The sequence below is a fragment of the Mixophyes fleayi genome, chromosome 10 (genome assembly GCF_038048845.1).
Source record: "Mixophyes fleayi isolate aMixFle1 chromosome 10, aMixFle1.hap1, whole genome shotgun sequence".
Classification (NCBI taxonomy): domain Eukaryota; kingdom Metazoa; phylum Chordata; class Amphibia; order Anura; family Limnodynastidae; genus Mixophyes; species Mixophyes fleayi.
The window spans coordinates 77,057,685-77,084,748 of record NC_134411.1 but is presented as its reverse complement, the minus strand read 5'-3'; the positions used below and the strand labels follow the sequence as shown (position 1 = coordinate 77,084,748).

Here is a 27,064-nt window from a genome sequence, read left to right as displayed (position 1 = left end):
CACAGCCACAGCCATCACAACCTCCTCTACTTGATCCATGAAGAGAAATGGCATAATCCACGGCTTCTCTGTCGCCCAAAGTACTCCACCAAGGCGAGGTCATCGCACCAGGGTTGGCAGAGGAAGAGGAGAGTGTGCCTCAAGAAACCAGCATTTAACTGCCAAAGTGGAAGCATAAATATAATGTAACATATTAATTTTAAAATCAGCACAGTTTTGTTGTTTTGGTGTACCCTTTTATTATTTTGGGGGGAGCTTTCAATTATGCTTGGTGAAAATTTATGCCGCAATATACTGTGCACAATGTTGTGCTCGGGATTTGGGTAATCTCTTATACTTGATCTAACATAACCCCAAAAAAATAAATAAATAAACAATTCAAACAATGATTTTCTGGCACACAAACAGCACTGGTAAACTTGAAAATTAAAAATTAGAATTGTCTGTTTATTGTACAGAAAACAATCACACTTGTATGTCACTTATCAATCAATATTCAAGGGTGCACATGATAAGGACACACTACCCTCTGCTCTAAACATCAAATATAAAACATAGTGCATTGCTCACACAAAAGAGCAACGATTTGGGATATTATTATTAACGACTTACATTGCACACCACCAGATTTATCAAGGCACCTGAGCCTGGTCTTCAATAGTCCAAAGGTGCGTTCTATCACACCTCTAGTGGCTATGTGTGTATCATTATATTTGTGCTGCCAGGAGTCTGAGGATGCAGCAGTGCAGTCATTAGCCAGGAGCAATACCCATATCCTGAATCACCTAAAGTTAGACACAAATGTTAGCTTACATTGAATGCACAATGCTTAACCAACCAAAAAACTCATTATATGCATGTTAGCATCACAGACCACCTGCACATTCAGGGAGTGGTGGTAATTAATGTAAACCTCTGCCCGGTGGCTCAGCCTAATATGAGTGCAATCTATAGCTCCCAAAACATTAGGTAATCCAGAGAGACTGTAGAGAGCTATCTTTAGCTCATACCACTGTAACTCCTAGCTGGGGAAGCAGATAAATGTAGGGGCGACTCTTTTTAGGGCACTTAAGACCTGTTCAAAATGTGTTTAAAATGTGGGCTGTGTTATTCCAACCACTCTTGAGGTCACAGACTGAAAGAAGCCTGTTGCCATAAAGTGTACAGCACACGGTAATTTATGCAGTCCAGGCAATGCATGTGAGCGTGAGGTTTGAGGCTCCAAATCTAATTGAACCTGATCATAAAGCCTCATTAGGTTTGTGAGTCGGAACATTTGGAATTCCTCAGGATCAGACAGAAAGTCCAGGTCCAACCGAAAAGCAAAAACACGCGTTGTGCGTGTTCGCCGTGGGCTCTGCGGAACCTGCACAAGATTTCCTGAAACAGCTATTCTCCAACAAACAGGTGGAAACACTTGCTGGGCTCGTTTTACAGGCATCATTATTAAGTGCAGGTTGTGACTTCTTCAATCTCGCCACTCACAACCACTTCTTTTGTTTTGGACATTTGGCGGGTTTGCAAACCCCAGCTTAGTAAATTCGGCAGATTGTATATTCTGCATTGTAAAAATCAGAATGGTGATTTGTAAAGTGGTGGTTTTCAAAAATGTCAATTCTGGCCTTTTTTGATGGCAGTTTCTACAAATTGCCCTTTAGTAAATCTAGCCCTAGAGGTTTACTGGATATCGCAAAAGAGACATGAGAGGGACAACCCAGTCCATATAGAAGTGTAATTGAGCACGTTTCTCAGATGCAGGAAAGAATTGCTGTCCTAGTGCCGATAGTGAGGGAGCACATGGAGCAGCCCAACAAGCTCAACCGAAGGTATACAGTTGCACTTTTGCCCCTGGACACAGAATGTTAATTGTAGTTCCCACTGTGTAGATTACATTTCTGGCAAGTGGCATTTGAAATCATGGAGAAGGTGAGTGAAATTAATTATATAATGTACCAACAAGGGAAAAAAAACCCCGAATAAATTAAGTAAAGCTGATAAAACCCTGAAAGGATAAAGAAGCCGCTACACCTTTCTCCCTAGCAGCCTCACCACCTTTAGTCCGCGAAATTAAATAGCCAAACTCTGTCATCTATTCAAGAGCACAAAGCCAAATTTCTCGTTCGAAATTGCGAGGTGTTTTCAGAACTACCTGGCCAAACGACAGCAATTAAACATGACATGGTCACTGAACAAGGGGTTAAAGTTAACAGAGAGACATACTGAATATCAGAAGCCAAACAAGAGGCCCTCTTCAAGGAAGTAAAAAAAAAAAAACGTCAGAGTTAGACATAATGGAGGAATCACACAGTGAGTCCCATCGTCTTAATTCTGAAACCATATGGGGATTTACGGTTCTGTAAAGACTGCTAGAAACTGAACACTGTTTGAGGTCTACCCTGTGCCCAGTGCGGATTAGAATATTGAAAGTCAGGCAATAGCCCAATATCTCACCAAATTAGCCTTAACAAAAGAGTACTGCAAAGTGCTATTAACTGATGGGGCGAAATTAAAACCGGCCTTCTCCACTCCAGTAAAACTGTTTCAATACAAGGTGTTACATCGGGCCCAGCTACATTTCAATGGATGATGGATTGAATATTAAGACCTCACAGAGAGTATGCAGCTGCCTATCTTGATAAAGTAGTCATCCACAGTCCTGATTGGCAATCTCACTTACCCAGAGTACTAGAGGTATTAGGTATAAGACTCCGGCCGCGAGGCAGAGTTGACGGCCAATCCAAAGACGTTCTTCTTAGGGAAGGAAGAAGTGAATTACACCCTAGGGAGAGGTTTGATAAATTAAGGCTATCCAAAACTACTGTGTCTCTCTGTCAGTCTACCCCACCCCTTAGATTGTACGCTCCTTTGAGCAGGGTCTTCTCCACTTTCAACTCTGCTCGCCAGCTTCCCTGCCTCCTCCTCGAGGACCCTCTTCCCCCACCCCCTCTCGCTCCCTCCTCTTCCCCCTGGGGGTCTCCCTCTCATCCGTGCCCTCCCTCCTAGGTGCCGTTGTTGGCAGACCATCCCCTCTCCTCTTACCCGCCCCTCTAGCTGTGCCCTAAGCTCACTGAGTTACTGTGATTATTGTTTACTGTACTGTGCTGTCTCACCTCGTATTGTAATTTCGTTTGTCCCTGTACGGCGCCGCGGACACCTAGTGGCGCCCTATAAATAAAAATTAATAATAATAATAATAATAAAAGAATCTTCCCTTAAATTGTAGGACATTACAATTGCATGTTACACTGTATAATGCAGCAATTCTACACACTCTTATTTTAATGAAGTTTTGTACCTGTTTAACATGAAAATCATTCTTCTAGGATGTCCTCCTATAACCCATTCGGTTCTTTGCAAAATCTCTGTGGTGGAGACTACAGTCTTTCAGCTGAATGCATTTGTATTTTAGCACTCATAATCTGGTCCCAGAGGAGAGTCATCACGTTATCGCTGAGTCAGAGACTTCCCTCCATGAACATGATGCCAGAGGAAGGAGGTGAGAGGGGGCTGTGACATGAACAAGCCTGCAGAGAGCAGGGGCATTCCAAAGCCTCTTTGCTCACCGAATAATATGTCATGTGACTGTCATGACCCTAAGCCAGTGTTGGCTAACCTGTGACACTCCAGGTGCTGTGAAACTACAATTCCCAGCATACCCTTCCAGCAATAAGCTGCTATATATTGGCAAAGCATGCTGGGACTTGTAGGTTCACAACCACTGGAGTGTCACATGTTAGCCAACACTGGTCTACGCAATCTGTAAATCATCAGCTTGAAGAGAAAAAAAAGGGTAAGGAAAAAGAACACAGTACAGTGTATTTTCTTACAGTAAACCTGAGTGATTTATGTTAAAGAAAAAAAAAAAACATTTCATGGGACTGCAACTTTAATTAAAAAACAGTAATAAAATTCAGATACATAGAGCATGAACACTTTAGAAAAATTATATTGACAATTCATATTTAACATTCGTTTTGATATTAATTTTAAATAGCAATTTTATCATCAATTAGATGTAGGGATTTTTCAGACACCTTTCAATTTGTTACAGACATTCAACTTTTTGTTTTGGATTTTATTCATCAAGTAATCTTCTCTGGTACAGGTGTACTGTTATTTGCAGAATTACAGAATGAATTACAACACCTAGTGGCCAGGCACTGTATAAATAGTTGCTTTTAGTCCAGGACGGAATATCAAGTTTCAGATTGTCGATTTCCTTTGGCTCCCCATTGTCTGTCCACGATCTGACACTCTATTTATCTACAAAGAACTTTCTCTGAGCTTTTCTGGCCTTTTCAATCGACTCAAACGTTGGTAAACCTTGTGGCAACTCTAACAAATTATTTTCTTTTTCAATAATATTTTCAGCAGTACCTAAAATGAATAACAAAGAAAATTATTAGTCTACTGCTAAGTAACATATACAATATACATTTATGTACAGCTTTCCATTTAAGCAACAATATGATAATTATATTGCAATGCGGTTTAAAGTTAGTGCAATGATAACAGATTCTCTTCTTTTATTTTTCCCGGCAGACAAGGAATTTCATCAGTTTCTTGAATGTCTTATGTGAAACGGTCCAGATAGATTTGAATGACACATTTGACAAACTTGAAGTATGTAAAGTAACACAAGTGCGCTGCAATCTCATGTACATGACCAAGAATATACTTTACAATATATGTAAACATTGTAAATGTCTATCATCATCACCATTTATTTATATAGCGCCACTGATTCCGTAGACTTGTACAAAGAACTCATTCACATCAGTCCCTGCCCCATTGGATCTTACAGTCTAATTCCCTAACACAGACTGAGAGAGAGACTAGGGTCAATTTTGACAGCAGCCGATTAACCTACTAGTATGTTTTTGGAGTGCGGGAGGAAACTCACGCAAACACAGGGAGAACATACAAACTCCACACAGATAAGACCATTGTCGGGAATTGAACTCAAGACCCCAGCGCCGAGAGGCAGAAGTGCTAACCACTTAGCCACCGTGCTATACACATTTACATTTTTACTAAGTAGCAGTTGTGTAAATCTGTATACTGTAAGTAGTGTAAAGAAATAGTGTTGCTGAAATAAAAGTACTATTCTGGGAAGATAAACAGCAATTATTCAGTTGGTAATAGATCAGTTAAAATAATTAAATGACTTGGTTTATATAATCTATAAAAAAAGACTCTCTATCAGTATTATTGTCTCCACCTTTGGCTCATTTGACAGAATACACCATTTTCTTACCCAACATGCTACCTTAGCTGTTATCCATGTATTATTCTGAGCAGCAGGGAGGGCTCTGCATATTATTCTAAGCAGTAGAGAGGGCTCTGTATATTATTCTGAGCAGCAGAGAGGGCTCTGCATATTATTCTGAGCAGCAGGGAGGGCTCTGCATATTATTCTAAGCAATAGGGAGGGCTCTGCATATTATTCTGAGCAGCAGGGAGGGCTCTGCATATTATTCTAAGCAGCAGGAGGGCTCTGCATATTATTCTAAGCAGCACAGAGGGCTCTGCATATTATGCTCAGCAGCAGGGAGGGCTCTGCATATTATTCTAAGCAGCAGGGAGGGCTCTGCATATTATTCTGAGCAGCACGGAGGGCTCTGCATATTATTCTAAGCAGCAGGGAGGGCTCTGCATATTATTCTGAGCAGCACAGAGGGCTCTGCATATTATGCTAAGCAGCAGGGAGGGCTCTGCATATTATTCTAAGCAGCAGGGAGGGCTCTGTATATTATTCTAAGCAGCAGGGAGGGCTCTGCATATTATTCTAAGCAGCAGGGAGGGCTCTGCATATTATTCTAAGCAGCAGGGAGGGCTCTGCATGTTATTCTCAGCCGCAGATATGGCAGTGCATATTATGCAGGACCCTCTTACATCTCTGACTAATACCCAGTTTTGTATTATTACTGTATTTGTTCACAATTGTAAAGTGCTATGGATATTGCTGGCGCTATATAAATAAATGTTAGTAATAATAATAATAAAAAAAATAGCAACTTATTCTGAGCTATACATCTATGAAATTTTTACTGGGTGTCATAAATATGACAATTGAAATGTAGACAGTATTATTAGGTCGACAATAATATCCCTATAATACTGTCTACATTTCAATTGTCGACCTAATATTACCGTCGACCATGTGAACTGTCGACCGCATACCTTTTTACCTATTTTAACCAGTTGTGTTTATTGACTTTTTTATACAATTATAAGTTAAAAAATGTTTCTCCACCTAGAGTGTACTTTTTATTTTAAAGTCTGTCTGCCAAGCCATGTTCAAAACAGGGAGACTCCGACATAGCCTCCCTAGCTGCTGTCCTGTGAGTGACACATCGGAAGCAAGGAGTGACCTCAGTTATACACCAAAGTGCGACGGGCAGGGGGTGACAGTCAAGTACATGTAAAAAAAATAATAATCGTAGGTTGTGACTCCAACAAGAAGCTTACACAGAGATACATCATAAGTGTATAAATAGGACACATTAGTACCTTTCATTCTATGAATTAGGGTCCCATAGCCCATATCATACTGGTATGCAAAAACAAATCCTAATGGTATTATTGGAACAAATAAGCCTGGCTTCTTCTGTTTAACGGCCCTGTGTAAAAACAGAAATATGAGCAATTAGCCACAGGATACAGATCTGGTCATCATCATCCTACAAAAACCACAACCCCCCGCTCCAAAAAACCCAAACAAACCAAAAAACAAGCAAACACGTGATAGAAAGAGAAGAAAGAAAAGAAAGAAAAGAAAGAAAAAGAAAGGAAAGAAAGGAAAGAAAAAGAAAGGAAAGAAAGATATCCAGGTGTGCTGGCACTTTAAAACTTATTAAGAGTTCACCGTAGCTCCTTCCCCTCTATACCACACTCTAGTAAGACCTCGGTCCAGGTTTAACCAAGCCCCACAGAAAAGGAGAAATATATAGAGAGAAATCAACAGAAAGGAGAGGAAAGCAACATCCTCCTAAACAATAACAAACCAGAACATGAAACACAAAAGGAGAACCCAAAGTACAAAGAGTGGGCACCAGGTGTCCCCAATGGACTAACAGAGAAGGATCCTATTTTCTCAGGCATTCATTGGGGGAATACAAGGAAACTTTGGTGACATCTCAACGCTGCCATCACTGGTGGGAACACTCAGAAGAAAAAGGGCAATGCACCCTTCCCAAAATTAGCATCACTGAATGTAAACACAGTGACCAAGCAGAATCTGGTAAAGGTTTTAAGAGAGGACCAGAAGAGGACACACAACACCGCTGGTCAAACGAGGCACCATGCTGTGCCGCCCAAGAAGCAGTCACCGACCTGGCGGAGTGAGCCAGAAGATTTACAGGAGCAGGTTGTACTGCTCCACTATAAGCCGGACAGATTACAGCTGAAATCATCTAGAAATGGTAACTTTAGAGGCTAGCCAACCCCCCTAGTGTGCAACCAAATTATCTTCAGTCCTGCATACGTCTTGAGTCTTACACACATAAGTTTGCAAAGCTCCGCCCTGCCCCGCAGGTAATGTTCTACACTGACCAGAGCGAGGATCACTGCTCACAGCTCCAACACATTGATTGGGAGCTTGGATTCCTCTAAGACCCTGAAAGCGGACGTGAAAACATACAGCTCGCCAACCCCCGAAGGCTGGCATCCCTAGTCACCCAGGTCCATATGTAGCACATAGCAAGCAAACCAATTGCTTAAATGTTCCCAATTATAGTTTGTATCAAAATTGATGCTCACTGCATCTGTCATGTCTGGGCTCGCAATCATTGTCTATTCACTAGCGGAGCATGAACTAGATAGGATTCAGGCAAAAGACAGACCCATTACAAGAGACGTTCAGCAGCATCATACTGAGAATTTGAATTGTGAACACCAATTCAATGCAATCAAATCTTATTCATAGTGTTTTACAGGGGGGATTTTAAGTAATCCACCTCAAATTGATATGATTTTCATGTGTTTGTTATTTACACATAAACAAGTAAAACTGTCAATATTTGGTTAAAGTTTGATTTTTTTTTCTCGTTACGTATAATAAAAAAAATTACAAACCCTGCTGTCAGCGCAAGAGCTGCCAAACTGAAAAAAGTCCCGTAATACTTAAGAAACTCCCGTGTCCAGGCAACCTGCATGGCCATCTGCTTTTCCCGCATCAGATTCTGCATTTGGATCTGTCTCTCCAGCTGCAGATGGAATACAAGACAAACTCAGTCACATTAAAGTATTGTCCTACCTTTAGAAAGAAATGATTGTACCACCATTAGTCACATTAGCTCATACATAAGTCCACAATGTTCTGTACATACAGTGCATCTGGAAGTTATTCACAGCGCTTCACTTTTTCCACATTTTGTTATGTTACAGCTTTATTCCAAAACGGTATAAATTCATTTTTCCCCTTCAAAATTCTACACACAATACCCCATAATGACAACGTGAAAAAAGTGCTTTTGAGATGTTTGCAAATTTATTAAAAATAAAAACGAAGAAATCACATGTACATAAGTCTTCACAGCCTTTGCTCAATACTTTGTTGATGCATCTTTGGTAGCAATTACAGCCTCAAGTCTTTTTGAATATAGTAACATAGTTGATGAGGTTGAAAAAAGACACCAGTCCATCAAGTTCAACCTATTTTGGATCTCCTGCGATCCTGCACTTATATTTGAAATTAATCCAGAGTAGGCAACCGCCAATCTGTTTCAATTTTGAAAATCCCCCCAGACTCAATATTGCAATCCAATTTTTACCCTATATCCACTACTATCCTTTATTTTAAATTAACGGTCATATCCCTGGATACACCTTTCCGCTAAAAATTTGTCTAACCCTTTCTTAAACATATCTATTGAATCTGCCATCACAACCTTCCCTGGCAATGAATTCCATATCTTGACTGCCCTGATGATGGCACAAGCTTGGCACACCTATCTTTAGGCAGTTTCGCCCATTCCTCTTAGCAGCACCTCTCAAGCTCCATCAGGTTGGATGGGAAGCGTTGCTCCACAGCCATTATCAGATCTCTCCAGAGATGTTCAATCGGATTCAGGTCTGGGCTCTGGCTGGGCCACTCAAGGACATTCACAGAGTTGTCCTGAAGCCACTCCTTTGATATCTTGGCTGTGTGCTTAGGGTCGTTGTCGTGCTGAAAGGTGAACCGTCGCCCAAGTCGGCGGTCAAGAGCGCTCTGGAGCTGGTTTTCATCCAGGATGTCTCTGTACATTGCTGCAATCATCTTTCCCTCTATCCTGACTAGTCTCCCAGTTCCTGCCACTGAAAAACATCCCCACAGCATGAAGCTGCCACCACCATGCTTCACTATAGGGATAGTACGGGCCTGGTGATGAGCAGTGCCTGGTTTCCTCCAAACATGACGCCTGGCATTCACGCCAAAGAGTTCAATCTTTGTCTCATCAGACCAGAGAATTTTGTTTCTCATGGTCTGAGAGTCCTTCAGGTGCATTTTGGTAAACTTCAGGCAGCCTGCCATGTGCTTTTTACTAAGGAGTGGCTTCCGTCTGGCCACTCTACCATACAGGCCTGATTGGTGGATTACTGCAGAGATGGTTATTCTTCTGGAAGGTTCTCCTCTCTCCACAGAGGAATGCTGTAGCTCTGACAGAGTGACCATCGGGTTCTTGGTTACTACCTGACTAGGGCCCTTCTCCCCCGATCGCTCAGTTTAGACGACCGGCCAGCTCTAGGAAAAGTCCTGGTGCTTCCGAACTTCTTCCATTTACAGATGATGGAGGCCACTGTGCTCATTGGGACCTTTAAGTAGCAGATATATTTCTGTACCCTTCCTGAGATTGGTGCCTCGAGACAATCCTGTCTTGGAGGTCTACAGATAATTCCTTTGACTTCATGCTTGAGTTTTGCTCTGACATGCACTGTAAGTGTAGGACCTTATATAGACAGGTGTGTGCCTTTGCACATCATGTCCAATCAACTGAATTTACCACAGGTGGACTCCAAATACGCTGTAGGAACATCTCAAGGATGATCAGTGGAAACAGGATGCACCTGAGCTCAATTTTGATCTTCATGGCAAAGGCTGGGAATACTTATGTACATGTGATTTCTTAGTTTTTTATTTTTAATAAATTTGCAAACATCTCAAAAACACTTTTTTCACGTTGTCATTATGGGGTATTGTGTGTAGAATTTTGAGGGGAAAAAAGGAATTTATTCCATTTTGGAATAAGGCTGTAACATAACAAAATGTGGAAAAATTGAAGCGCTGTGAATACTTTCCGGATGCACTGTACATTCATTTTATAAAGGTTAAAAAGGTATTTGTGCTCTATCTATAATGGTAACAGAACTTAATGTTAAGTTTAAGATTTTTTAACAATATTGAATTCTGGTTCTAGTCTATGAAAAAAAAGTGAACAAAATTTTGCATAACAATGCATATTTGTTTCAATGACATGTTTGACACATTACTACAGCTTAAGTAAAAAATATTGTTTACAAAAGAACAATATAAAACTGTATTTTCCTGCTATTTGCCTAAGTCACCTAAAGAAAAAAATTGAGTCCCTTCAAAAAAATGGCACAAAAATATGAATGAGGAGGAAAGGGATGTAGGAGTGACTATTTCAGGTAGACAGGCAAAGTAGCAAAGCAATTGGGAAGGCAAGTCGGATGCTAGGTTGTACAGGGAGAGGAATTAGTAGCAAAAAGAGAGAGAAGACGCTGCCACTATATAATTCATTGACAAGACCGCACCTAGAATACTATGTACAGTTTGGGTGCCATCTCCAGAAGTATAAATCCATTAGATATAAGGCAAAGAAGGACTAATAAAAGGGTGAATGCTTTACATCACGAAACGTACCCATGCAGACTAAACGGACCTGTATATTTTTAAACTGGAACAGATAAGGGAAAAAGGGAATATGATAGAAGCAGTCCGACAGACCAGAAGTAGGGGCATGCTTTCTGTGAGACTACCCATTACCTCTCCTGAAATATATATTCAGTACATATAACCTTCTGTAATCTCGCAATTCAATGAATTGGCTTCTCAGTCTACAGACCAGTGGTTGATGAAAGTATCCTGTTCCACATGTAGCGGATCTTAGTTCTATATACATTTTTGTCTTATGCCCTGTAAATCTTTAAGGAACCAATGTGGGCACTTCTTCAGCATAATCCTTTGCCACTGTCATCACAGAAAAAGCAAACTCTACAATACAATATATCCTCACTGATTAGGCTCATGCCTTGATATTTAGAAGCGATATAAAAAAGCAAGGCGCATACTGGAAAAGTTTTAGTTGTAAAAAACGTAATGAGACTGATAACAGTAAATGGAAAAGGACAAGCAGACCCTCTTCAACCGAATATGCAGTTGTGTCTTAGGTATGGTTGTCTGAAGGAGAAAACACCTCTAGTCAAAGAAATGTCACTAAGTCCTATATTATCACGTTTCATCGCACCAAAGCACATTGTATCGTTTGATTTGATTTTATAAACAAACTAAAAATCTCCATAAACGATGGAACGATGTTGTGCCAGATCTAACGACTCACGACCAGCAGTGTAGATGAAGAGCACAGATATGAAGGTAAATCATGTAAAATGTGTATAGTGTGTACACATTAATCGGCTGCTGATCGGGACTGTCAGTCATTTACATCGTCATCATCATCATTTATTTATATAGCACCACTAATTCCGCAGCGCTGTACAGAGAAGTCATTCACATCAGTCCCTGCCCCATTGGAGCTTACAGTCACAGACAGACATAGAGGGAGACAGACAGACAGAGACTAGGGTCAATTTTTGATAGCAGCCAATTAACCTACCAGTATGTTTTTGGAGTGTGGGAGGAAACCGGAGCACCCGGAGGAAACCCACGCAAACACAGGGAGATCATACAAACTCCACACATAAGGCCATGGTCGGGAATTGAACTCATGACCCCAGTGCTGTGAGGCAGAAGTGCTAACCACTAGGCAACTGTGCTGCTTTAAAATCATTAACAATATCGCATTGGGAGAATCTTTATGTAGTGTGTAGCCAGCCTAAAAGAACATTACTAGCTTTCCACAGTGGATGAAATCAAATGCAAAATACTTCACACCACCGATTTCAAGTGCAGGATTTTGACGAATAAGTTTAGATGACAACAATTGCACACTTCACACACCATTTGGGTGTTTCTTTTTTCTGAGAAATTTAGCACCAGAGGCATTTCATAAACGTGATGAATTACTTTATCAACGGACCACAGATGATGTTATATTTATATCGGAAGAACAATATCACTAAGAAGTAGATAAGTATATATAACACGAAGTCCTGACACCACTAAGATTTGACACTCTTAGTCAATCTTTAGTTGTTCCATGACTTATGCCAAAATACAATCACAACTTAAATGAATTAGAATTACTATAAAACAAAATGTAATCACACATGATGTGCTCATAATCATATGCAAACTACAAGACCCTCTCTCTACATCTTAGGTTTCTAAGCTCCAGCAAAAAAACATGAAGGTGCCAGAACATTAGATGCAATTATGTCAGCTATGTATTAGTAGTAGCAATAAGAATAGTGGTAATAATACTAAAATATGCAATTTAGATGCCTGATTTATGCATTCCCTCTTTTATTATTTTAAAGGATTATTTTAATGGAGCAAAAATAGTCTATCTTGTTAAAAAAAAAAAGAAGTGAATCTGTTAATGTGGGATTGCTGTTTTAAACAATGTATACAATAATCTTTGATGTAATGTTAATCACTTATGATGCATTTGAAACAGTAGTAGCATTAATATCATATTTGTTACCGTGATATTAACCGATTCTAGATTTCAGAAAAAATGATGCAAAATTCAATTGAAATGATCCTGCCAATATGCAAGTTTTACTGTTATAATACTACATGGGGTATACTTTTCGTTGGTAACAATAAGGTGGTTTTTCGTGTAGCTTTAAGTGTTAATTTCATACAGTTTTCATGACAATATTGAAAGGCACTAGAACAAATTCTGTTTAAATATACAAGTAAAGGAATAATACCTGTGTTCATTCTATTTTGTTGCTTAATTTACCTGAAGTTGCGAATTCATCAGCATAAATTCCTGCTGCTTTTTCATGTTGTCATCCATAGTTCTAGAGAAAAAGGACCCCATTGCTTCTAAAACAAAGACACATAAAAGTAATCAGTAATAAGAAAAAAAAACACAAATACACGTCTCTCTAAAAATAAATAAACAAAGGTATGTGGTATTAGTAAATAGCTGCTTGGGAAGCAAAATACAGTCAGCACTTCAAAATATTTTAAAATTCGAAGTGCAACATTTATTATTGAAACATTACACATATAAAAATTCTATTTTATATATATAATATATATATATATATATACACACACACACACACGCACACACACACATATATAGATGTGCAAGCAGCTGATATTTTAATATTTAAAAGGCAATAATGCACATAACAATAGAGAGAGTGGCAGCTATGGATCCAAAAATGGGGCCTGGCAATGGCAGGGCGCGACCCCCCCCCCCCCCCCCCCCCCGTCTGCAAGCTCAGAAGAGGGCTGTCAATGTAGCACAGCTGGGGGGGAGGTCACCCAGGAGCCGAGAACTGCATCGCTGGGCTCTTATGCAAATGTTATTCATACTTGCTTACTCTCACGGAATTCGATTCCACAAATTTCTGCTTATTTAAATAGTAGAGGGCGGGGCTATGATGCAATGGCGTTACCACGCCCCCCTACTCTTGTCACATGACCTGTCCTCTGGGATCTCTCAGAGGACAGGTTTTAAATGGTGGCAAGTATGGTGTTCTGCCCCTACCATCATCCCTATAAAAGAGTAACAATTTGGGAAATGTAAATAGTAACAATTGGAGCACTTCTATTTCAGGCTAGGACTACACTAACAGTTTTTAGTCATTTTTTCTGTGATCGCATTAGGCAAATTGCAAAATTTGTAGTTAATGGATCCTAATGGATATGTGTAACTTAAACTATGCAGCTAGTTCATAATGATCGTTTGCTACAGATCAGTAATGTGTCTTATGCAATTAACTGAACACAATTACGTAACTAAAAATTCTGGAAGCAAGGTCAGATGATGTAGAGTTTTGGGGTCGTGCTTCTCAGTTTAGGTCTATAATCTGTAGGAGATATTCCTAGTCCAAACACCAATCAATTACCAGTAGAGCTTAATCATTTGTAATGTTGAGTATTCTTCCTGCACTACTGAGCTCCCCAGTTAGTTTACTGCTTACTCTTAAGAAAACTTTCTTAATTTACAGCAATATTAATGCTGTCACAAGCTCCACTTGTATCTGTAGAACCGTAGGCCAAGTGGTTGGGGCTAAAAATGTAAGGATATGTGTTAGAAGAGAACACTAGTATACTGATCTTGAAAAACAAGGTTTTCCTTTCTTCTGTTTAACCAGTAAAGCCACTGGGTGTGCTGAGCAAGAAAACCTTGTTTCTCAAGAACAGTATACTAGTGTTCTGTTCCAGTTGATAAACAAAAAATTGTACTGCTAAATACAGTGACGTAAATCCACTATCAGACAATTATATCAAATGTGTTCTACTGGGTTGAATAATATACATGAAATAACTGTAGTGTTTATGCTACACTAGATATATCCATCATGCTCTCTTTCACTCCTCTGTAGCAGGTTGCCATATGTGCTGGGAGGGACTTCTCGAACTAAACAAGCAGAGAGTGACTGACTGCCAGGCAGACTTGCTTTGCAGACATGCACTTTGTGGATTAGTTAGGGCAGCACGTTGGCTCAGTGGTTAGCACTTCTGCCTTACAGCGCTGGGGTCACGAGTTCAATTCCTGACCATGGCCTTATTTGTGTGGACTTTGTATGTTTTCCCCCTGTTTTGCGTGGGTTTCCTCCGGGTGCTCCGGTTTCCTCCCACACTCCAAAAACATACTAGTAAGTTAATTGGCTGCTATCAAATTGACCCTAGTCTGTGTGTATGTTAGGGAATTTAGACTGTAAGCTCCAATGGGGCAGGGACTGAAGTGAATGAGTCCTCTGTACAGCGCTGCGGAATCAGTGGCGCTATATAAATTGATGATGATGATGATGATTAGTTGAGTCACACACAGGGGGACAAGCCATAGATGTCACAGGAACTCAGTCTGTTTGTTTTTTTTTTGCCTGTACGGATACTGCTGTCCTAAAGATGTGGGCGAAGATTGTTTGCAGTATATTGTGGAGAAAATACTTTACTTTTTACATTTACATTTGTATCTACAGTCAGAATGTTAGGAGGCCTGTTCGGTTAACCGAAGCTTTGCAACAGGCTCTGAGCAGAGAATGGGAGGCAGATGGGTCGGGGCACACCCACACGCCCATTTTCAGTGTGGTGCAAAGCGCGCAGGTTCAATCATCACAAAAGTTGGGCGGTATATGCTGAAGTCGGGTTATTACTAAACTACGTATTTTATCTACATTGTTGATATCAAAACAAAATTGGGGTTTAGTAAATATTTACTAAATATTTAAGTATTAAAAGTGCAAATGTAGAATTCATGCACAACACACAAAGAATACAAAGCAATCTTACACTTAAGGCCTTAACCCCTTGACATCAAATGGGTATGGAACCCATTGATCCCAATTACCCCATACCCACTAGATTTGCGCTTGTGATCGCTCATGGCTCCATTTTTTTGGGGACACTGCATGCTCAATTCTCTTGGAAACTCGTTACATAGGCAGACGTATCATGTCTGCTCGCAGAGTCCCATCCAGGCCAGCTAGCGATTGATTAATAACAAATGTTGTTTATAAGCCTTTCAGACCATATAGTGATAGCCAGCGCTAAGTCCCAAAATGGGAATAGGAATGATACAAAATTAATTATCCACAAATTGGTAACATTTTACAAGCAGGTGGTAGCTCTGTAAATGTTATAATGTGTCTCTTTATATTAGTTGTCTGTTGGACTGTACATCATTCCCTTGTGAACCGTTGCAAAATCAAATTGTTTCACAAAGATTCACAGTTGTAATAAGTTTGTAATGAACAGGGAGGAATTACAGTTATAAGGATTAACAAAACAACATAATTGTGGGGAGTAAGGCATAATCATAACTGCAGTGTACATACTGTATATCAAATTAATCCATTGATAATTTGAGCTTCTCTGTAAAGCTGGGTACACACTACACAGTTTTCATCCAATAATCGGCTAAATCAGCCGACATACGACCGCTCGTTCAAAAGTCGGGTCAGTGTGTGCAGTGACACGATGGTCGAAAGTCTGCCCAAATGGACGATTGTCGCCTCATTTGGTTGGTCGTACCGTTTAATATTTTCGTTCCAATCTCGTTTCCGTTGTGTAGTTTGTATAAACTTCCGACCGATCCACAACAGTGAGTACGAAGTTACAGTCGTTGCTCACGACAACATGGCTGTAAAAAGTCGCTAAAGGGACGTCCGCTCTTCCCTTTATCGTCCTAAACAAGGCTAGTGTGTATGCAGTCCATGGACCGAGCGATCGGACCATCGATCGCATGTAAAATCGCTCGGCATAAAAAATTGGTCGCAATTTCTGTAGTGTGTACCCAGCTTAAGCTAAGGTGTAAAACGTAAAGGCAGAAGTACTGGTGTGTGTTTATATGGTGGCTCTCTCCACCTCTGTGTTATAAGATAACAGCGTCACCTTTAGGGGAAGCTGAGCGGCTTCAAAGCCCTCCTAGTCCTGGGCTTATGTCCTGGTATAGGATGGGTTTTTGACACCTGAATAGATTTTTAGGAACCGCTCAGCATGTTGTCTTACACAAGGAGACCACATGATGACTTACTATATTTTATATTAGAAAATATATTTCAGTTCCCAAAATGCCACTTAAAATCAATAAAATTAGTGATCAACCACACATTCATAAATAGTACGATGAAGAACAGCCCATATGTCGAATAAAGCTGTCTTGTCACACAGGGAGTGTGAGGAAAGGAGCATCAGCTCACCTAATACACTGAACCTATTGATCTTTGGTATCAGGATTTATTAATAATACAATTGGGTCTGTGTGACACTCCCCAGGAAAGGAATGTTACATTGTAGCATTGAGTATTAAACAGAGATGTAAATTGCAGTTGTAAAACTGTGTCATAGGCCTTCCCTGGAGACCACATCCCAGTAGTGAGGGAGGGGGGGGGGGGGGGGGGGGGGGACACGGCAAAATGCCTTTAAAATGATGAGACCGGTTAGCAGAAATTGTCAGTCTTTTGGGACATCAATCAACATTGATAAACTGTCGCTCTTCCAAACCAATTTCCTTTGGAGCAGATTATACAACTCATATGTAAGTTTATATTCTGAAACTTTATCCTTTTATTTTACATGTTTTGCTTATGTCATGTCAACTTTTATTAATTGCTTTTATAACCTGTAAGCATTGTACATTTTTTGTTTATTAAATCTAAAATGTAATAAATGCTGTCCTTATTGCTATAAACAAATTCACAGGCTTTTATGAAGAAGATTGCCTGACCACGCTAATCCTTTAAATGCTGCTGTGTGAATGGCTAATACATTTGTCTACTATGCCTAGTGTGTGCCTGCATTCACATTTGTGTGACCGAGTCCGGAGGTGTTAAGGATTAACCCTTGGATTGCCGGTGTGTCTGCAGGGCTCACCTGCGTGTAAAAAGGAGCATAGTATACCAGTGTGGGAAGTGTTATCTCTTGTAACTACCAGAGCGAGCGCAGAGTGTGTGTAATTGAGTAATTATGTCATAGGCTTGCTACAGGCCTTATACGTAGCTAGTGGTAGTTGGTGCCCGTGTTGGGAAAGTGACCAGTTAAGTCTGTAGCCTCAGAGATAGGCAAGAGTGAGATTGGGACTGGAATCCTGTGTGTTCCTTTACAGTAAGCTCCCAAATCACAAGTGCAGTTTGCGACAGGTAAAGGTAGTTAAGAAAGGTTGCCTGACAAATTAGAGGCAATATATTTTTTGACTGCTTCAATATATGATAAGATAGTAGATCAGGGAGTCGACAGAGGCGGCTATCCCTGACAAGGTTCTTAAGTCTGATTAAACCATTTAGTTTTGTACATGCATACCACTCTGTGGTGGAGCAGTGTGGAGATTGTGGTTTTACCAGTGTACATCAGGGGCAAACGCAGGATTTGGGGGGTTTCCACACCACTCCACCAGTCGGCGTGACCAGCATGCATGGGGGCATAGCTATAATTTTAGACAGTGCTTGGCTGCTCTCCAACTCTTCCATCGCCATAATATACACGGGCAATGCTGTGTGCACTACTATTAGGTGCACGCAGCTCTCCCTTTTCAAGCAGAGCTGTGTGAAGCGGGAGCAGGGTCCAGCCACCTCAATTATACAGTGCCCCAGGCTTGGAGGGGGTTTTCCAGGCACTAGGAGCCGCCCCCCCTCCTGGTTTTGACTGAAAACCATATGTATATGTGTGTGTGTGTATAAATTATTTTAACTATTACATAAATGCATAGCTCAAAGCAAATATGGCATAATCATCATCAGCTATTTATATAGCGCCACTAATTCCGCAGCGCTGTACAGAGAACTCACTCACATCAGTCCCTGCGCCATTGGAGCTTACAGTCTAAGTTCCCTAAAATACACACAAACAGACCAGGAGAGAATAAGGTCAATTCTGTAACGGTCAATAAACAGCAATTGGTATTTAAAATATTGTGGGCAGAAATGATGACTTATAGGCAATACACAACACAACCCAGCTAAAATGCATTGAGAAAACAGTCATTAACAGGTGACCCCAGGAGAGGTACACAAGCTAAAGGCACCATGGGGCCTCCAGAAAGTAATATTTGGGGTTATTGGGTAAACAATACCTAGATGAGTTCTCTGAACTCCCCATAGATCAGAATTTTAAACCACCAATAGACATAGAATTTACATCACATTAGCCTACCAATACACGGCTACCTGCATGGCAAAACTGTTTTGACATTTAATGTGGCCAAGCTTCCATTTACATTACATATACCATAGTAATATGAAAAAGCTAAATGACAAAAACAAACTAGATTCACTCTTTGTAATCTTATTGGTTTCCCCTTTTGACTATAAAATAAGATCCTTTACAGTGCAGCAAGATGAGATCAATGTGTGTTTCAAACTTTTACCAGAACATGCACAATCATTACTAGAAAGCAACATTCTATTAGAGGGGATGAGTCCGCAGTTACACAGTTACACTGTAACATAAACATGCTGCGTCCATATACGTGCACAAGACTTTAGTTAATTGTATTAGTCCGCCCCCTAATCCCCATGCACAGTAAGACTATACAGAATGTTGTAGGAGGTCACCATTAAGCTGGGCTTTGGAAAGAGGTATCAAACATAGACTTTACCGTTTAGCTCAGATCGCTTCCTATATAAGACACGCCGCAGGGGGAAGGAGAAAGGTCATCTGTAGGATTTTTGAATGACATGGGATCTTTAACTGTTTGTGTTCTGCCCTGGGACTACAAGGCAGTGCAGACAGACACAAGATCTCCCTAGTGTGGCAGTGAAGAGGTTACTGGAAGGTGTAGCTGGGTGTACAGGAAGGGTGTATCTGTGCTGGGTGGGCGTAGTATATGTGGCCCTGGCTCATGTCAGTACGAGCTGAGAGCGCCATCTGGTGGCTGATCGCAGATCCTGCAGCATCTTAAGTATGTAAACTAGCCATACCGAGTCCTCTGGCTGTCACGTGACTGTTATCTTATATTTATACAGCATATACACATTACTTTATAGTTAGAGAATGTTTAATCATTCATATTAATGTCCACCTGGCTGCTTCCTAATTCTCCTATTATACCCTGCAAAATACAGTTGTATTGCGCACATATCAATGGCAGTTGAACTGTGCAGCACCTGCTCACCACTAATGTACCCAGCAGTCAGGACAAATGTTTTGGCTCAGTAGGACAGACCCCTAAAATTGGGAATAACTTTCCCTATATCTGGCAGTTGGGAGATATGTCCCATTGATGCTTCAAGACTAAGGCTGTACCATACCTGCCAATATTTGAACAGTGGGAAATCCCGGGAAGAGAGCATGGTTGGAGGGTGGGAGGGGGCATGGCGCATTATTTTGGCCCCACCCAGGCGACAAAAATGTTATTTTGACGCGGGGAAGAGGGCAAAATGACGCGATTCACTGCAAATCGCATCATTTTGGCCATCAAATAGCAGTATGCGGGATACTTGCCTGCTCTTCCGGCAGTCCAGGAGACCTACTCAGATTTCGGGAGTGTCCCGGACATTCCGGGAGAGATGGCAAGTATGGACTGTGCACACACTACAGGTTTTTCACTGATTATCGTTCCAATCACACAATAAACAGCCATTAGGTTCGATATCACATTATTGTGTACTCTCCAACAATTATTGTTCCAAAGCACATTGTATCATCTGATTTGATATTATAAACGGATTAACCATCTCTATAACCGATGGAACAATGTCATTCCAATCCTGCAGTGTGTTTGCTCTCACGACCAGCAGTGTAGGCAGATCTCCATAGAGTTTATAGTTATGATCTTTTCAGCCAATGGTTATGACAGATGAAGAGCACAGATCTGAAGGTCAATCTTGTAAAACGTGTTTAGTGGGTACATATGAATCGGCTGCTGATCAGGGACTTTGTCATTGGTAATATCATTAACGATATCGCATTGAGAGAATTTCACATTGAGAAAGAAACGCGCATTGGTTCGAAACGCGTTGGTGATAACAGAGCGATCCAAACTAGTCTTTTACTTACCAGACGATTGGAAGGAGTTGGTGAACATCAGTCCAGGAGTTATTTGATACTCTAAAGAACGCTGATTGTACTGCACGATTCTAGTAGGAGTGGACTTGCTATTTTCAATGAAGGATTTCATTGTATATGTTACCGCTTTCATGTTCACTTTGGATATTTGTTTTTATGATGATTGGTTTCAAGTGTTTTTTATGTATATATTTTTTTCATGAAAATGAAAATAGCATTTTAAGAAGGTAATTCACTAACCGTTGGACATTATTTTGTTTTTCATATCCATCATAAAATACCGGGTAAGAGAACAGTGAACTACCTGATCATAAGGGGGTGTTTATGAATATAAAAAAGTAAGCAAATTGAAAGGGTCGTGTACCCTGATATTATTGTGCACTAAAGCCCTTCATGTGGTGGTTACAAAGATTGTTTTCAAACTCCATTTACCTGCGCCCTATGGGTTCTATACTTAGGGTATGTAACAGTATCTTGAGAGTTGCTACAAATATATTTTCTTTCCACCTAAGTCTGCACTCGAGAACAACATTTTAGAAGGCTCTGTAGGATTTATTTATTTTTTTAAAGGACGCAAGAAATATATGTAAAAAATACTTTTTATTGTATCTGGTTTATTGAATTGAAGATTTTGGACATTTTTGAACATTTTTTTGGACTTTTCAATATTTGGACATTCCAAAGTTCACTGTATGTTGAACAGTGTGGGAACGGAAATTCATTCTATTTGCACCTGGGATATACACATTGGTTAAGGTTGTTTAGAATTTTTTTGTAGTGTGTACACACACGTACACTATACTATATTACATACATCCAACATTGCCTCCACTACAAACAACCTTGCAGTGGCGCATCTATATATATCTATATCTATAGAGATAGTTGTACAATGAAAAATGTACAAAAAAAAATATAAACATTATATTCATAATATAGATCTGTAAAAAAAAAACACAAGAATAAAACTGCAGATGACAAAACAAGAGGTGAAGATAAATAAATTTGTGTTGAGTGATTACGGTTTCAGATTTTCATGGCTGAGCTATTTTAAAAATTCTCCCGCCCAGCCATAAGGGAAAGCAACAAAATTCTCCAGTGGAGTCTACCGCTGGCTATAGCGGGCCGTGTCAGGCGCCGTCCCGCTGTCTCCTTGGGACGGCCGCCCGCCTCTCTGCATAGCGCGTCTGGTTGCCAGGCAACCAGACGTGTAAGTCCCGGCCGCCCCGCGCAGTCGTCTGCGCATGCGCGCCCCGTGGCTAGGCCCCCTTCTACGCCATTGGCGCCTCAGCCTTTATAAGGAGTTTCCTGTGTGCACACCTGTGCCAGAGTATCAGGTCTTACCTGCCTCCAGCGTGTTCCTGTGTTTCCAGCTCCTAGCTATTGTTACTGACTTCTCTCGTTTGCCTGTGACCTTTCTGACCCGGACTGTTTGACCACCCCTCTTGGATTTTCCCTATTGGTACTGTGCTTCCAGAACGTTACCGACCCGGCCAGTCTGACAACCTCTTCTTGTATCTCGCTATCTGACTCGTGGAAGGACCGCGACTTGCGTGTCCCTGCAGCGGAGTCCATACCGCCTTTCGGGGGTTCCTGGTGAATACCAAGGGCACGTTAGATTCCGCACCTTCCTCTGAGTTGTGCCAACAATAGCAGGTACGCTAATAGTTGTGACAAGCCGGAGGTAACCCCTTGATATTGAGAAGCCCTATTTGGGTCGAAAAGCAGGCGCTTACCAATATATCTACTGACCAATTAATACTTTGCATCCAAACTAGCACACTGTACAGAAGCAGTGGAACAAAGAAATATCATACAGAATTTCTTCAGTGGCATCTATTGAGCTCCAGGTGAAAGCAGACCTACAGAAGAAACTAAGGTACTTCCCCAACTCAGGAAATAATAAAACAATTTATCTAGATTATCCTGTACAATCTACACATGCTGATTTTCACACTAAGGGGTAAATGTATCAAGCTGCGAGTTTCCGGCGGGTTTCAAAAATGGAGGTGTCTACAAAATGATGACTAGAATCTAATTGGTTGCTATAGGCAACTTCTCCATTTTTCAAACCCGACGGAAACTAGCAGCTAGATAAAGGTTTCATCCAGCAAAAAATATAAATAAAAACCAATTGTGACAATATAGTATAAATTAGCGCTTTTGAAAATAAAAAATATTATATCTTAATACCAATATTTAACCAATACCATACATTGTGATAAAATAATTTTTTTAAGTGATATAAGTCTTTCAGTTCACTTATAGGGGGAATTCAATTGGCCATGTTACTGTCGAAAGTAACGCGGCCTGCACACTATTACCGTTAATACAGTAATAGCGCGTATTATTACCGTTAGTACGGTAATTTCTATGCTGGATTTTTGCTCGCAGCTCCCTGAGTTGCGAGCAGAAACCCAAGTGAAAATTGGAGATGTTCACTGACCCCCGTGTTCTGGTTGGTTTTGGCAAAACCGCCCTTGCGTGTTTTGATTTTGGATCCCAATTTTGTTTTGTTTTTTTCTCTAAAATCCCTATTTGCAGAACTAGCACTCATAGAGAAAGGCGAAGGCCTCATTCTTTCCTTGCCACTGCGTGTGTAGAATGGCATGTTGGCAATTTTATTTTTTTCTGCAGATAACTTTGCCTGGATTACAGGTCTTTTTTTCTTGACCAAGGAAAAAGGTGTTTTTTTACATTTTTATTTCCCTGACGTAATAACACTATGCACTTTAACATAGGCTTTAGCAGATGACGTAGAGGGATTACTATCCTCATGACTGGTGCCAGCAGCTGCTTGGTGCTCCTGCTCTTCTGTGTATTGCTGTGAATCCATTTTGATAACACAGTAAAATGTGACTGCTGATTTAGAAGACCAAGTATGCCAGACCTATTATTTCTATTTCAGCAATGACAATTAGCAATGGAGCTCTCCTGAATGTCACTGGAGACTTTGAAGAACACTGCTACCCCTCCTCTTTCTTTTCTACCTATGACACTGCCCAACTGCACTAGAGACTGCCACGAACAGTGCTGCCTCTTCTTTGTCCCTCTGTGAAATGGCGCTGGATCGCCTTGGAGGGCGGTACTTATAGAATCCAAAACTCGTGAGACCTGATGACGTAACGATGACGTTTTGTATCATTTTCTATTCCGAGAGCGCGCGAAAGTACAGAGCCAGCTCGGCTCGGTACTCGGATCTGCTAAGTTCAGGTGTGTTCAGTTCTCGGGGAACAGAGCCTGAGCATCTCTAGTTAAAATTACTGTATTAACGGTAATGGTGTACTGGCCACGTTACTTTTGACAGTAACACGGCCAATTGAATTCCCCCCATAATGTCTCACAGTTCAACCGTGAAAATCAAATCCATCAAACTCCTGTGAAATTCCTGTTGTGGATAATGCTTTTCGTCTTGTATTTTAAGTATAACGTGAAAAAAATCATAAAACAAAACCCATCATAGTGTAATCTGCGTGAAAATATATTATATACTCTATCACCTTATTTTATGTGTAACGGATGAAATCTTAAACATTTTTGAATGTTCCTTGTATTTGAGGATAACCACTTAGGAAACAATCTTTATTCCCTTTTTTATACCACAACAAATACATATAATCGATCCCAAAAATAAAACTTATATTCTCTTTTACCAGAAATAGATCTGGATATATCTATCAACTTAGGCATTCCAAAGAAAGATATTATTTCATAATTCCAACAAGTCTACATGCTGAAAAATTAAACATATTCTTTATTACTAGACGAAAGCTGGATGTAGATGTTAAAATTAGGGATGAGCGCACTCGGATTTCTGAAATCCGAGCCCACCCGAACGTTGCGGATCCGAGTCGGATCCGAGACAGATCCGGGTATTGGCGCCAAATTCAAAAGTGAAACTGAGGCTCTGACTCATAATCCCGTTGTCGGATCTCGCGATACTCGGATCCTATAAATTCCCCGCTAGTCGCCGCCATCTTCACTCGGGCATTGATCAGGGTAGAGGGAGGGTGTGTTAGGTGGTCCTCTGTGCTGTTTAGTTCTGTGCTGTTTAGTTCTGTGCTGTTTAGTGCTGTGCTGTGCTGTGCTGTGCTGTGCTGTGTTCTGCAGTATCAGTCCAGTCGTGCTGTGTGCTGTGCTCTGTCCTTCTGAGGTCAGTGGTGCTGCTGGGTCCTGTGCTGTGTCCTGTTCAGTCCAGTGGTGCTGTGTCCTGTGCTCTGTGCTTCTAAGGGCATAGTTATTTCCCCAATATTCCCCTGTGTTTAAAAAAATAAAAAAAAGTTTTTTTAAAAAATACCAAAAACTACTTTAATATTTTTTAATTACCACAAAATTTTCACAACCAATCCTGCAGTATAAGCCCATTGGTACTGCAATATTACCAAGTTCACACATTCAGCAGTAAAAGTCCAGTGGTACTGCAATATTACAAAGTTTACACATTCTGCAGTATCAGTCCAGTGGTGCTGTGTCCTGTGCTCTGTCCTGCTGAGTTCCGTAGTGCTGCTGGGTCCTGTGCCGTGTCCTGTTCAGTCCAGTGTTGCTGTGTCCTGTGCTCTGTGCTTCTAAGGGCATAGTTATTTCCCCATTATTCCCAAGTTTTTAAAAAATAAAAAAAAAGTAAAAAATAATAAAAAATTTAAAAAAAAAAAAATATATAATAATTATAACCAAATTTGCAAAACCAATCCAGCAGTATAAGTCCATTGGTACTGCAATATTACCAAGTTCACACATTCTGCAGTATCTTGTGCTACATATAATGGAGACCAAAAATTTGGAGGATAAAGTAGGGAAAGATCAAGACCCACTTCCTCCTAATGCTGAAGCTGCTGCCACTAGTCATGACATAGACGATGAAATGCCATCAACGTCGTCTTCCAAGCCCGATGCCCAATCTCGTAGTACCGGGCATGTAAAATCCAAAAAGCCCAAGTTAAGAAAAAGTAGCAAAAAGAGAAACTTAAAATCATCTGAGGAGAAACGTAAAGTTGCCAATATGCCATTTACGACACGGAGTGGCAAGGAACGGCTTAGGCCCTGGCCCGTGTTCATGACTAGTGGTTCAGCTTCACCCACGGATCTTAGCCCTCCTCCTCCTCCCCCCCCCTACAAAAAATTGAAGAGAGTTATGCTGTCAGCAACAAAACAGCAAACAACTCTGCCTTCTAAAGAGAAATTATCACAAATCCCCAAGGCGAGTCCAAGGGTGTTGGTGGTTGTCAAGCCTGACCTTCCCATCACTGTACGGGAAGAGGTGGCTCGGGAGGAGGCTATTGATGATGTAGCTGGCGCTGTGGAGGAACTTGATGATGAGGATGGTGATGTGGTTATTGTAAATGAGGCACCAGGGGGGGAAACAGCTGATGTCCATGGGATGAAAAAGCCCATCGTCATGCCTGGTCAGAAGACCAAAAAATGCACCTCTTCGGTCTGGAGTTATTTTTATCCAAATCCAGACAACCAATGTATGGCAATATGTAGCTTATGTAAAGCTCAAATAAGCAGGGGTAAGGATCTTGCCCACCTAGGAACATCCTCCCTTATACGTCACCTGAATAACCTTCATAGTTCAGTGGTTAGTTCAGGAACTGGGGCTAGGACCCTCATCGGTACAGGGACACCTAAATCCCGTGGTCCAGTTGGATACACACCAGCAACACCCTCCTCGTCAACTTCCTCCACAATCTCCATCAGATTCAGTCCTGCAGCCCAAGTCAGCAGCCAGACTGAGTCCTCCTCAATACGGGATTCATCCGAGGAATCCTGCAGCGGTACGCCTACTACTGCCACTGCTGCTGTTGCTGCTGTTAGTCGGTCATCTTCCCAGAGGGGAAGTCGTAAGACCGCTAAGTCTTTCACCAAACAATTGACCGTCCAACAGTCGTTTGCCATGACCACCAAATACGATAGTAGTCACCCTATTGCAAAGCGTATAACTGCGGCTGTAACTGCAATGTTGGTGTTAGACGTGCGCTCGGTGTCCGCCATCAGTGGAGTGGGATTTAGAGGGTTGATGGAGGTATTGTGTCCCCGGTACCAAATCCCCTCGAGATTCCACTTCACTAGGCAGGCGATACCAAAAATGTACAGAGAAGTACGATCAAGTGTCCTCAGTGCTCTTAAAAATGCGGTTGTACCCACTGTCCACTTAACCACGGACATGTGGACAAGTGGTTCTGGGCAAACGAAGGACTATATGACTGTGACAGCCCACTGGGTAGATGCATCCCCTTCCGCAGCAACAGC

General features: G+C 41.0%; 2 protein-coding genes across 5 annotated transcripts in view; one reads left to right on the top strand and one right to left on the bottom strand.

Annotated features, from left to right (window-relative positions):
* Positions 1-3,818: 3,818 nt before the first annotated feature.
* PLGRKT (plasminogen receptor with a C-terminal lysine) lies at positions 3,819-19,588 on the bottom strand. Its single transcript, XM_075188900.1, has 5 exons — positions 19,407-19,588; positions 13,092-13,177; positions 8,077-8,207; positions 6,514-6,623; positions 3,819-4,377 (listed from the first exon to the last, which is right to left on the bottom strand). Exons 2-5 carry the CDS (start codon positions 13,170-13,172, stop codon positions 4,256-4,258), a joined length of 444 nt encoding a protein of 147 aa, XP_075045001.1. The 5' UTR covers positions 13,173-13,177; positions 19,407-19,588; the 3' UTR covers positions 3,819-4,255.
* The window catches only part of DNAAF1 (dynein axonemal assembly factor 1), an 87,174-nt gene continuing 77,386 nt past the window's right edge, over positions 17,277-27,064 (top strand). For 2 of the 4 annotated variants that reach the window (XM_075188896.1, XM_075188894.1), the window contains exons 1-3: positions 17,277-17,351; positions 22,594-22,694; positions 24,580-24,606. In XM_075188896.1, coding sequence (XP_075044997.1) covers positions 24,597-24,606 — 10 coding nt within the window. In that variant the 5' untranslated portion in view covers positions 17,277-17,351; positions 22,594-22,694; positions 24,580-24,596. Of the gene's footprint in view, positions 17,352-20,544; positions 21,154-22,593; positions 22,695-24,579; positions 24,607-27,064 lie in introns of those variants that run through there. The other 2 variants (XM_075188895.1, XM_075188898.1) reach the window with 2 other exon arrangements.